This window comes from Oryctolagus cuniculus, chromosome X (assembly GCF_051225735.1).
Source record: "Oryctolagus cuniculus isolate XC-2025 breed Fujian yellow rabbit chromosome X, ASM5122573v1, whole genome shotgun sequence".
Taxonomy (NCBI): Eukaryota; Metazoa; Chordata; class Mammalia; order Lagomorpha; family Leporidae; genus Oryctolagus; species Oryctolagus cuniculus.
Window position 1 is genome coordinate 29,763,769 of NC_142888.1, and position 13,347 is coordinate 29,777,115.

The 13,347-nt window shown below is 41.2% G+C and overlaps 1 protein-coding gene across 3 annotated transcripts in view; it reads right to left on the bottom strand.

Moving 5' to 3' along the window:
* Positions 1–13,347, bottom strand: part of EFHC2 (EF-hand domain containing 2) — a 183,590-nt gene that overhangs the window by 157,034 nt on the left and 13,209 nt on the right. For all 3 annotated transcript variants that reach the window (XM_089324301.1, XM_008272519.5, XM_089324302.1), the window contains one exon: positions 1,727–1,915. In XM_089324301.1, the coding sequence (XP_089180427.1) occupies positions 1,727–1,915 (189 nt within the window). The remainder of the gene's footprint in view (positions 1–1,726; positions 1,916–13,347) is intronic.

The following is a 13,347-nucleotide window of genomic DNA, read 5'->3' on the forward strand; positions in this document are numbered from 1 at the left end:
TATAATTAGTACCAAGAAAAGAAGATACGGGGCTGGCACTGTGGTGCAACCATATGGACACTAGTTCAAGTCCCAGCTGCTCCACTTCTGATCCAGCTCCCTGCTAATGTGCCTGGGAAAGCACTGGAAGATGGCCCAAGTGCTTGGGCCCCTGTCCACATGGGAAACCCAGATGAAGCTCTGGGCTTCTGGCTTTGGCGTGGCTCAGCCCTGGCCATTGCAGCCATTTGGGGAGTGAATCAGTGAATGGAAGATGTCTGTCTCTCCCCTCGCCTATGTAATTCTTTCAAATAAATAAATAAATCTTAAAATAAAAGATAACACACTTCTCCATTCCTATCTAATGCCACATTCAGAACCAAACTAAATTATCGAGTGAGTGGCAAGTCACTAAACAAAAGTGACCGTCTGAACAGACCCTTAATGTCTGTACAAGAACAATGATCCTGTCCAGAGAAGAAGGAGAGAGAAAGGCTGACAAGCATTTGCCAAGAAAGATGAACATTTGATGTCCTGCAACTAATATGCCTGGTCAGAAACAGCACAGCGAGGATAATCTTTATGTTGCTTGTTTAGGGTATTTCTGTTATTGAATTTGTCTTTTCACCTAGGCTAGCCAAGTACTAGCCTTGGTCAAAAGATTCAAAATTTCAGTTACAGGGTAGGCTGTTGGCCCAGCAATCAAGATGGCACTTGGGACACCTGTATCCCATCAGCTCATATTGGAGTACCTAGGTCTGAGTCCCGGAGCTCGATTAACATGAGCCCTGGGAAAGAGTAGGTGACAGCTCAAGTAGTTGGATCCCTGCCATTCATGTGGCAGATCCAGATTGAGTTCCAGGCTCCCAGCTTCAGGTCTGCCCAGCCTTGGTAGGTGTGGGCATTTGGAGAGTGAACCAGAGGATGAAAGCTTGCTGTCTGCCTGCCTCCCCCTCCCTCCCTCCATCTGTCTGTGTGTCTGTCTCTCTCAATTAAATACATTTTTTTAAAACAATTCAGTTAGGAGGAATAACTTCAAGAGATCTACTATACAACAATGATGAGTATAGCTAATAACAATGTATAGTATTTTTGCAAATTGCTAAAAGAGTAGATTTTAAGTATTCTTACTACAAAAAAAAATGTGAGATAATGCATGTTAACTAGCTTCATTTTGCCATTCCACAATGTATACATATTCCAAAACAGCACGTTGTATACCATAAATATACACGGTCCCTCAGATTCCGATGGGAATTAGCTCCAAGACCCCCCATGGACATAAAAATCCACAGATGCTCCAGTCCTTTATATAAATTAGTGTGGCATTTGCATAGAACCTATGCATGTCCTCCAATATACTTTAAATCATCTCTAGGTTACTTATAATACCTAATGCAATGTAAATGCTATGTAAATGGCTGTAACACTGTATTGTTTAAGGAATAATGTCAAGAAAAAAATGTCTGTACATATTCAAGACAGATGCAACTTTTTTCCCCAAGTATTTTCAATCCAAGGTTGGTTGAATCCATGGTTACAGAAACCATGGACATGGAGGACCAACTATATACAATTTTTGTCAATTAAAAAATTTAAAAGGGAAGAAATACTAAAAATAAAAGCAATAAGTATAAAAGGCAAAAAGAACTTGCCTTAACATTTATATTGAAGGCTCCCACTGTCTCAAATCTATTTAGTATATGTAAAAATCTAAGATTCCACTTCTTCCAATGTCACGACTTACCTGTTTATCGAAAGCTACCCATGATGGTGCATCGCTTCCTTCTCCTTTAGGATAAGCACTGTATTTAGATTTCACCTTTTGCCCAAGAAGCGGTTCTCCACCGATTCCAGGTTTATCATCACTCACCAGCATCCTAACATTGTTGCAAAAGCCCCAATGTTGGGATTTGTGGAATTTCTCCTTTCCCACCTACAAGAAACAACATAAAACAGTCAGAGTTACCTTTATGACTTTTGTCATTTCTTCTTCCCATCCCCAAATGCATATAGAGTGGCAAATAATTATCAATCTTCATCCATAAAGTTAACACATTTTAAATTCAATTTATCTTAACAAACTCAAATCTTTGAAAAGCAGTGAGAATAAACTTAATGCTCCATGCTATTTAAAACATTTAAAAATAGCCATCACTGCAACTGAACATTTAGGACATTAGCTTGCTAATTGGTCTTTCCTACTTATTTGCCAAGAATGCAAACAGACACACACATACATACACACACCTTTCACCTAGAGTAAAAAAGTAACTGTTTCCCACTAAAGTCTAAATATTATTTTCACCAAAACAGAGAATAAAATCTTTTACTCATTAAAATAAATGTTAACAAGAAATTCCTCAGAGCTGATGTTCTCCTATTAACTGTAGAACCTTGCCTCACATCTTTTCTGGAGATCTTGACAGAGGAGAACGCACAGGTGCTCCTACCACAGGTAGGCAAATCTCATGCACTGCTGGTAGGAGAGAAAAGTGGGAAAGTGGGAAAACCACTCCAAGGAGAGAGGTGAGAACACCTAGCAAAGTAAAAGGCGTACATGAGCAGAGTTCAAAAAGTTCATGGAAAAATGGAATCCAAAGATAAGTTTATTTCAGTGCAAAAAAATTTTGAAATCCATCCATAGTTTTCTCATAAGACACATTTGCATGAACTTTTTGAAGTCCCTTCATAAATCTAATGGCCTAGCAAGTCCAACCCCTAAGTCTCTTGCCTCTTGGGCACGAGGAGATAACAGATTCTTTGTTACAGCAGCATTTGCAAGAGTGAACAATGGAAAACAATCTAGATGTCTGCCAACAGCAGAAAAAGTTCATCGATTCACTTGTCTTTATGCTATGACTATTATTACAGAAGTGGGAAATTATATATATCAATATAGGTAAATTTCTAAAAAAACTCAAGCAAAAGAAATAGGCAGCAGCAGGGCACATAAAATTTGGTAACTCTAAATACTAAAAAATATAGGATTATTTATGCACAATATAGGCATGGAAATTTTTGTGATAAGTAGCAAATTCAAGATTGTTAGATAATATATGATATATATTATAATATAAAATCCACATAATACTATATGATAATAATAGAATCATATTCTATGTATATTCATATCATGCTCCCCATAGCCCTGCATAAACAAAAAAACTAAACACTTCAGATGCAACTGAGCCCTCCCCTCCAAGTTCATGGCCTGCCTCCTCCTCTGCAGGTAAATCCTGAGTTTGCTGCTTTGAAGTTAACACCTCACTAGGACTGAATAGAGCCAGAGCAACAGCCTCTTGCAAAGCATCATGACTTGGCAGAGAAGAATGATAGAAGGGTCCAAAAGACCTTGTTTCCTTTTGTGGCGAAGGCAGACTGAGGAATGGGGAACAGCTTCAGCAGCCTTGCCTAGGGAAGCAGGGCCACAACAGCCGCCCTGGGCCTGTAACAGCCCAGCTATAAAGGGGGAGGGGGGCTCAAAGGGCATGGGATTTTGTTTTGAGCAGGTAGTATAAGGGCTCACTAGGGCCACAATAAAAAGAACTGAGCAGATTGCAATAGTCCAGACAAGATGATGGTGGCGTAGACAAGGGTAATAGAAGTGGGAGATAGAGATGATAAAATTGTGTATATATTTTGAAGGAAAAAGGCATTTACTCATAGATTAGATGTACAGTGCAGAAAAAGAAACAAGTTGTTAATGATTCCAAATATTTTGGCCTGAGCAACTGGAAGAATGGAGTTCTTTGTACCAGGATATGCAATAGCGGGAAGAGAACCCAGATGAAGATTTGGAGGTAGGAGGCAGACACAGGAGTCCAGAATTCCATCTTGAACATGTTAAGTTCAAGATACCACTCAGACAAGCAAGTAGAAAGGTTGACTAGCAGGTGGATGTGTGAGTCTGAAGTTCAGGAGAAAGGTCAGGCTGGATATAAAAACTGCACAAACATCATTGATGGATGGTATTTTAAGGCTACAGTACTAGTTGAAGTGATGACATTGCTGACAAGAAGTCCAAGATTGAGCCTTAAAATAACCCAATGTTAAGAGATCACGAATATGGGGTAAAATTAGCAAAGGAGACTTAAAAGGAATAGCTGGTGAGATAGCAAGAAAACAAGGAAGGGTTAGTATCATGGAACTAAGCAAAGCAAGCATTTGAAGAAGGGGGGCATGATTCACTGTGCCAAATACTACTGGAAAGTCAAATGATGTTCATGAAGCTTAAGACTTGAATCCTGAGCAACACGGAGATGGCTGGTGACCTTGACAAGAATGGTTTTGGCAGAGTCATGCGGACAGAAATATCTTGTGAACCATATGGCTCTTCGAATAGCTCTGGGTAGCTACTGCAAATCAAACTCTTGAGTTTCTCATATTTATAATTTCCTTAAAATAACCCAAGCTCAGAAAACTGTAATAAATAAATAAAAGATTGTCTAAATGCCGTTTTCTCTTGAAGTCTTTCCTGACTGCTAGAGGCAGAACATTCTGTTCCTGCATAGATCTTCAAATAAAGTCTTGATGATGACCCTGTGTAACAATTGACTTACTTGCCGGTTGCCCCCCTCACCCTCACCCCAGTTGTATTATACATATAAAACAACACATGAGATCTTTGAGAAGTCAGCAGTGGTGCTAAAAGAAACAAAGAATCTCACGAGATTCATTCCTGATTCATTCATTCAACAAATGAGCTCCATCTGTTTGCCATAATTCCTACAGAGTCACCACTGTGCTTGGTATATTATATTATAGTTCTCTGTTCATATGCTTATGTTTGATACTAGATGCTGTACTTCCTGAGAAAAAGTACTCACGGGGCCTGACACATGGTAAGTGCCCAGGGAGTATCTGGTGAATGACTAGAACATAAACTGGGTCAGTTCCAAGCAATGAGATAAAGTCACCTAACCTTTTCTTGTCCACACTGCCTGGCTTAGACCCTCTTAAGACAAATGTACACATTTGGAGTTCTGGGAAATTGAGAACAGAACCAGGGAGCAGTAGTATAAACTTGGCATTTTAAATGAGAGAGGAAGAGATATGGTAGAGGAAGTCTGGTATTCACATTCCAGCTTTGCCATTTATGGGCCGTGTGATCCTGAAGCAGTTATTTTACTTTTCCAGAAGCCTCTGGCTCTGCCATCTCTATACTAAGAATAATAATATGTATTTCATACGACAGTGGTTAGCACTGAGAGAATACGTGACTGTGCCTGCCTGATGGGGTTCCTTATTTTCTCAAGAATAAGGACATGGCATTGGCTTTTAAAAGGAACTGAGCTAGAGCTCCACTACAAAATGACCAAGTATTATCCCCTTAGTAACCAAGCTGGGAGCTAATATCTTCTCTCTCACCAATAGATTTTACAGAACATTTTTATAATATAAAATGACCATTTTATATAACTTAATTTCCCATATTTCATTAAGCAGTTTTAGAAAATTTTCTCCACTTTCATGACATTATTGCTCATAATAATATTTGTTCCATGAACACATATGCATTATTCCATTTTTGTTCCTTGGTCAACAGTCATTTTTAACAATGTTTTTCTTAGTTTCATGAAAGCAGGATCACAGACCATCTTATTTTTCAATCAATATCTAACAACACGACCTGACAGGTACATAGTCAATAATTCTTAAACTTACCATCATCCATTTTTAAGATTTGTTCTTTGGCAACCCACTGTAGCAAAAAGCAGATCCTATGCATATAGATTAGGGCTACAGGAATTCAAAGGATTACCCTATGGAGTAGCAGAAGTCAGAGACAAATTCGTACAGAATTGGGGTCTTAAAGTGAGCCTTGAAGCATGCACTGAATTTGGACCAAGGAAAATAAAGAAGCTGGAGCATGCTGAAGGACTGCAACTAGACCCAGGTAGATCCAGGAGCATTTCCTACCACAGTAGGAAATAAAGGCCCTTTGGGGAGTAAACCAGCAGATGGGAGATGGGAATCATTCTTTTTCTCTGCCTTTCAAAATATAAATAAACATGTAAAACAAAATGTGAATTGGCTGGTCTCTGTTTTAAAACAAGGAGTTTTCAAAATGTTATGGAAAATGTGCATTATCTTTTCATTCCATTTTTCCACGAACTTTTGGAAGTAACCTTGTATTTCCAAATTTTCTTGCTAAATAAAATCAGCCAGATAGCCAGATTTAATCTTTGAAAAGACTACTTTGCGCATGAAAGAAATCATTACTAAAACCTCTCTAAAATTCTTGGCCTCTAAGTCATGAATTCACACATTCAAACTCAAAACAACAAAAACACAGACTTGTTTAAAGGTGAGTAATGCCAATCTGTATTGTTATTCTAATCAGCATAGTACACAAAATTCCATTTTTGTGCTATGAAAGTATTCACTTGAAATCTCAATTCAGAGTGCTGTTATGTTAGAAATGAATTGCTTGGGGCTTCAAATGGTATGATGTAACAGTTCATAGGGCACTAGAAATATCCATTATACATATCCTCCCCCCAATACATGCACACACACACACACACACACACACATAATATACAAACTTAACACTTCCCATTATAACCTTGTAGGATTGCATGGAAACCTGCCCCATTGTTCTAGAGACTGAGAAATGGGGTTCAGTCTCTGCCCAAGGAAACTAGGCAAAAGTCTTAGCAAATGATAAAGTCAGGCATACACTATCCCCAGATCAATGCTCCTTGGTATCTCGACTCCCTGGTTCCCATCGCACTTCTGACACCACTGTTAAAAACACAGCAGACTCTCGTTGATTCATATCAAATTAATAGCTGATACCACGGCCCTTCCCTTACTACTAAAGATCAGAGGAGCAGTGTTATCACGTGTTTGGGTTGATTCATGAACAATCAACAAGTTGCCAGGGCCACTGCGGAAACCATAAAACTAAACCCAGCTGAGAAGCAGGCTACGTGCATCAGCATCAGGAGTTGTTGAGCCATTTGCAATCTCCCTATCCAAGCACCAGCCCCTCAGAGTCTCTTGTCGCTTGCTCTCTAGGCTGCACTGCAAAGCTTGACAACCGTGTGGCAGACAGGAAGAGCAAGGAGCTTGGGAAGGACCTGACGGCTCAGTGGGACCACTACGAGCTAGAAACCTCTCTTGGCAGAAAGGAATATCATTCCTGTTACCATAATAGCGATATTCTTGTTACCATAATAGCTAACAACTTTAGCTCTATTCTAAGCGTTTTAGAAGCATTAAACTCTCTTAATCCTCAGAGAAAATCTTTGCGTATGCTCTATCATTATCCTCATTTTATTCGGAGGGGATTCTGAGACACCGAGAGTTTAAGTAATTTTCCCGAGGTCACTCAATCAGTTTTAAGTGGTGAATCCTGTGTGCAAACTCCATGCCTTCAATGTTAGGCCTAGGAGACCTCCCCTGGGTTAAGTCATCAGGGTTGAACTGCTTCTTTTGCCTTTGCCAAATCCTATAGCAAAAATGACACTCAGGACTTGAAAGGGAGGAATCTAGACTCAACGCCTTAAAACAGGGCAGGTATCAGCAAAGAGTAAATGCAGAAACCCCTCTATAGCCACCAGCTATTACTGGAACTTTGGAGACCAAAGACAGCTAGTTATTACCATTTGGTACTTTAATAAACATTAACAACATTTATTTTTCTAACTACTTTTTGAGGTTAGTGGAAAATTTGATATAGAATTATTCTGAGATAGTGCTGCCCAAAGAGGCTGGGGACTACTCCGCTTCTGTTTCATGAAGAATGAGGTGGGTTTTTTTTTTCACTCCCTCCCTATCATACTTATTTTATAAATTCGTTTTCTCATTTCTGCCCTTAGATGAAGAAGTTGTCACTCAACAGATGCTGTGAACCTCCCAGAGAAAACAGCACCACGAGTGACTGAGGTACAGTGGGATCTTAGAACTCCGGACCCTAAGAGTGTGAAAGCTGTCATTACTTGCTAATAAAGCCAAATCACTCAGAAAGCAATTCCAAAAGTACAAGAAAAAAAAGGCATGTCAGAGAAAACCTCAAACATTTTTCAAGCTAATTTTCTTGTCTTTCCAAACCTAACTTAGAAAAGTGTTGTGCTTGTGATTCCTAGCCATCAATGTAATATAAGATTGATTTTATATATTTAATAATGTATTCAAATCAGTAGAGTAGAAAATAAAATGGAAATCAATAAGATCTAGAGAGATGTGCTGTACCTTCCTCACAACACTGATTTTTTTTTCCCTTTAAATAATTCAACTCAAGGCACCAATCAATAAAGAGAATTCTACAGCCTTCCTCCAAAGTCAGTTAAAATCACTGGCTCATTGTCACAGAGCACAGCACAGCCATTCCCAAATTCCTTCTCCTTTGCTGGCCTCTATTAAAAAATTCCAGGAAGGGCCAGCACTGTGGTGCAGCAGGTTAAAGCCCCAGCCTGAAGCGCTGGCATCCCATATGGGCATGTTCCAGTCCCGGCTGCTCCACTTCCAATCCAGCTCTCTGCTGTGGCCTGGGAAAGCAGTGGAAGATGGCCCAAGTCCCTGGGCCTGTGCACCCATGTGGGAGACCCAGAAGAAGCTCCTGGCTTCAGATTGGCTCAGCTCCAGCTATTGGGGAGTGAACTAGTGGATGGAAGACCTCTCTTTCTATCTCTCTTTGTAACTCAGTCTTTGAAATAAATAAAAGAAAAATTCCAGGAAAATCTCAATGCCACATTCGTTTCAGAAACATTTGTTTAGGATTCCCAGTGAAAGTTTTTGGCAACCTTAAGGCCAGAGATAGACATAGGTGATGCTGCCCCTACTTTAGCTCTTCTGGTCTGAAGATGTACAACTGATGCCTGGAGCTGCAGCAGCCACAATAGGATCATGGGCAGGAAGGTAGGGAGGATTGCAGAGCTGCTTGCTAGAAAGAGTTGAGCTTCTAAACACAGGCCAGCAGCCACCAAGCCCTAGGCTTCCTGCTTGGTGGGAAAAAAATAAATCCCTACCTAAGCTTCTGTTGGTCAGGTATTCCATTATTTGTAGTAGAAAACGTAACAAACTAATGCATGCAGTCCTTAAAAGCTGTGCTTCAGTGGATTTTTTTTAACAGAGTGAGATAACTAAATGATCTAAAGGGTAATTTTCTTTATTCATTGGAACAAAGACAAAGAAGAATCCTGGCAACGAAAAATCTGGTGGAAGAAATCACTGGCCCTGATATTAAGATTTACTATAAAGCTACAGAAATAAAAGAGCAGCGACACAGATCCATGGAACAGAATAGTGAACCCAAAGGAGACACACATAAATATATTCAAGGGATCTTTTACAGAGATACAAAAGCAATTCAGTAGAAGTCCAGACCTTCCTGTGGCTGGTGCTGGAGCAACTGAGCACCCACAGATCTGAAGAAGTAATCATGGCCTAAACTCACACCTTACACAAAAGTTAACACAAAATGGATCACAGACTTAAAAATAAAGTATAAAACTTTAAAGTTTTTATGAAAAAGCCACAGGAGACAATCTTCAGGATCTGGGACTAGGCATAGAGTTCTTAAACTTTCCAAACACATTATTAGGAAAGCAACAAATTTGTTTAGCCCTCAACCAGTCAAGCTGGCCACTGTAGCAATTGGTACTGCCAGGCTGAACTTGTGTATCCTGGGGCCTGGATACAAAAAAAAAAATCACCTTTGCTTTGGGGGAATCCCCTTTCTCCAAGAAGTGAGCCCTGCACCTGTAGCAACAGAATAAACATCCCAGGAAGTGGCCCAAGAAGCCCCTTTAATTTTGTGCTATTAGCATGTCTGGAATTCTATTATCCTCCCTGATGAATGTACATAGAAAAATCTGTTGCTTCCAGAAAAAGCCAAACTGGATCCAAGGAAGACAGACATGCCCCTTAGCACAGCACAATACGCCACAGGAAGGCTTTGAGTCACAACTGCACAGGGACATCTTCGCGCTGCTTTGTATAAGCTACACATCCTGAGAGCCTTATAGCTTATTTAAGCCTCAAAAGCAAATGACTTTCTTCTTTATATTCACTGTTGCTAAAATAAGAATTATTTTGTTCCACAGCAGCAGTGGAAGACATAAGCGAGGAGCTGATTCCAGAAATGAATCTCCCTGGCTAGCTTTTAACCACTGTTGCTTGTTGCAGTTGGAGAAGAGTAATGGACAGTAATCTAGGAATGGCTTGCCTTGTATAAAGAAGCCACTTCAAACATGGGGGGCAACCCAAAGAGCTACCAGTTTTGCAGTCGGCTGAGGACTGTCATTCTCACACATAAAGAATGCAAAAACACAACCAGGGAAATAAAGTAGCAAGTGAACGGGGTGGACAATATGAGCATTCAGGGTTAGGCAGAGATGGTCCTATCGTTTCAATGTGTTCTTCTAAAGTTTATGTGTTAGAAACTTAATCCCCAAAGTCATCAGGCCCATCTCCTAGCATCCCTCCAAAGCTGTACCTCCAAATACCATTAAGCATATGACTCCCTTAGCTTCAAGTGTCCTTGCCCTACCTTTTGATGACACTAAAACTAACTCACTGAATTGAGGGGGTGGTACAGCTGACCCTAAAGGTTCTATCACCAGACTTATGAGGTTATTTGCTTCTCCATTAGATACTATCCTGATTACCTGGATAGTCTCAAGGGGTTTTGTTTCTGGGACTTCGATGCCTGGGCAAGGGAATTACAGGCCCAGGGCAGAAAAGTACTAAAGCCCACTTGGCCTTCACAAAAATTCCCTGAAGAATACAGCATTGCCAACCAACCAGGAACTTGCACATGTGCTGAACATGTAACCAGACCAAATAACCACTGTGACTCCAACCAGCCCTTTATCAGCTGGTCACAGGCCAACATGCAATTGTCCCTATCCTTTGCTCCCCTTATTCCTCACTCCCCTTCCTTGTAGTCTCCTTAAGAAGCCCACAACAGCCACATTCAGCAGGATGGTAGTTCTGGAGGTGTGAGTCTGCTGCCTCTTCATCTGTCCACAGACTAAACCTTCTCTTTCCTTTATCTTCAAACCTTGTCCATACTATTTTGATTGAGCACCAGTGACAAGCACCAAGCTTTCAGTAACAAGATGACCACGGAAAGTTTTAATGAGGAAGGGGAATTACGGCCAAATTTTGAGGAAAGGCTAGAATCTAAATGGGAAGAGAAAGATGCATGAGAATGCTGTCAAGGAAGGGACAAATAAAAGAACTGAATGGAAAAGTTCAAAATATATTCAAAGGACAGGAAGTAAGCATGCTGGTTTAACTAGAGTATTAGGCTTGTTTTCCAGGATGGCAAAGACGATTTGGGGCAGGCATTTGGCTTAGATGTTAAGATGCTGTTTAGGGGACCTGCATCCCATGTTGGAGTTACCTGGGTTTGATTCCCAGCTCCAGATCCTAATTACAATTTCCTGCTAATGCAGACCCTGGGAAGCAGCAGTGATAGCTCAAGTATTTGGGTTCCTGCCGCCCATGTGGGAGACCTGCATTGAGTTATTAGCTCCTGGTTTCGGCATACCCTATAGTCATTGCAGGCTTTTGGGGGAGTGAACCAGTGGATGGGGAGTGTTTCTCTCTTTCTCTTTCTCTTTCTCTCTCTCTCTCCCCCTCTATAATACACACACACACACACACACACATATAATCTCAAATAAATATATATCTTTGTCTATGCCTCTAAAATAAATTTTTTAAAGTTTAAAAAGTTCGTTTAGAAAGAACAATATTGTTGGAATCTAGGAAGCTATTTTTAAAGCATCTACTTTAATTGAAATGTAGAGTGAAGGAGATGGAAAGGGAGATGGGGAAAGAAGGAGAGAGAGAGAGGGAGGTCTTCCATCTGCTAATTTATTCTCCAAATGGCTGCAATGGCCAGGACGGTGCCAGGCTGAAGCCAGGAGCCTGGAACTCCCTCCAGGTCTCTTTTGTGGGTGACAGAGATCCAAGCTCTTGAGCCACCTTCTGCTGGCTTCCCAGGCATATTAACAGGGAGCTGGACTGCGAGCAGAACAGCCAGGACTCGAAGCAGGCACACCAATAGAGGATGCCAGAGTCACAAGTGGCCGCTTAACCCTCTGCATCACAATGTCAGCCCTGTTGTCAGAATCCTGATGATGATACACTCCTGTTACTTGTATAACACAAAGATTTAATTTACCTGAAAGGAAGACTTACAGAGAGGGAGGGAGGGAGGGAGGGGGACAGGAAGAGAGAGAGAGCGACAGAGAGAAATCAATCTTCCATCAGCCTTTTCACTCTCCAGATGGCCACAATGGCCAGGGCTGAGTCAGGGCCAAGCCAGCAGCCTGGAACTCCATCGAAGTCTCCCATGTGGGTGCAGGGGCCCAAGCACTTGAACCATCTTCTGTTGCTTTTCCAGGCACATGAGCAGGGAGCTACATTAGAAGTGGAGCAGCCAGGACTTGAACAGGCGCTCATATAGGATGTCATCATTGCAGGCGGCAGTTTAACCCACAGTGCCACAATGCCAGCCCCAACAAAAAATTTTAAAGAAAGGAATGCTAAGGTTAAGGAAAGCATGGTATTGATTCTGTGACTAGGGTGGCAGACAAAGTTTGTTGATTCCTTTTTTTTTAAGATTTATTTTATTTATTTGAAAGACAGAGTTACAGAGAGAGGTAGAGACAGAGAGAGGTCTTCCATCTGCTGGTTCACTCCCTAGATGACTGCAACAGCTGGAGCTGCACTGATCCGAAGCCAGGAGCCAGGAGTTTCTTCCGGGTCTCCCACGTGGGTGCAGGGGCCCAAGGACTTGGTCCATCTTCCACTGCTATCCCAGGTCACAGCAGAGAGCTGGATCGGAAAAGGAACAGCAGGGACTAGAACAGATGCCCATATGGGATGCCAACGCTTCAGGCCAGGGCTTTAACCTGCTGCACCATAGCACCGGCCCCTGTTAATTCTCAATAGTCATTAGTAACCCTCGTTTCCTTTTCCCATTTCCAAAAATAGAGCAAAATCAAGGTCTAGCACCCTTGTAGCAAAAGATAGCCATGTGACTCAATTCTAACAAATAGCTAGAAGGAGGGCAGCTACTGGAGGGTTCCTTCATCTCCCTCCTACTTATTTTGAATATGCTTGAGTAGTGACGATGACTGAAACAGATGCAACCATTTTGTAGTCATGAGGTCAGAAGCCTCATAAAGAAAAGCCAATATCCTAAAGGTGGTGGAATGAAAGGTAAGAAGAGTCCCCAGTCCCTTACAACATTGACCAGCCACTGTCTAAACCTGAAATCTCTGTATCTCGAAGCCTCTGGTGACCTAAAGCCATTAATGTTGCTTAAACTGCTGTTAGTCAGCTGCTCTGTTACTTATAATCAATTATCTCCTAGGTGACAGAAGTGGAATACAGAATACA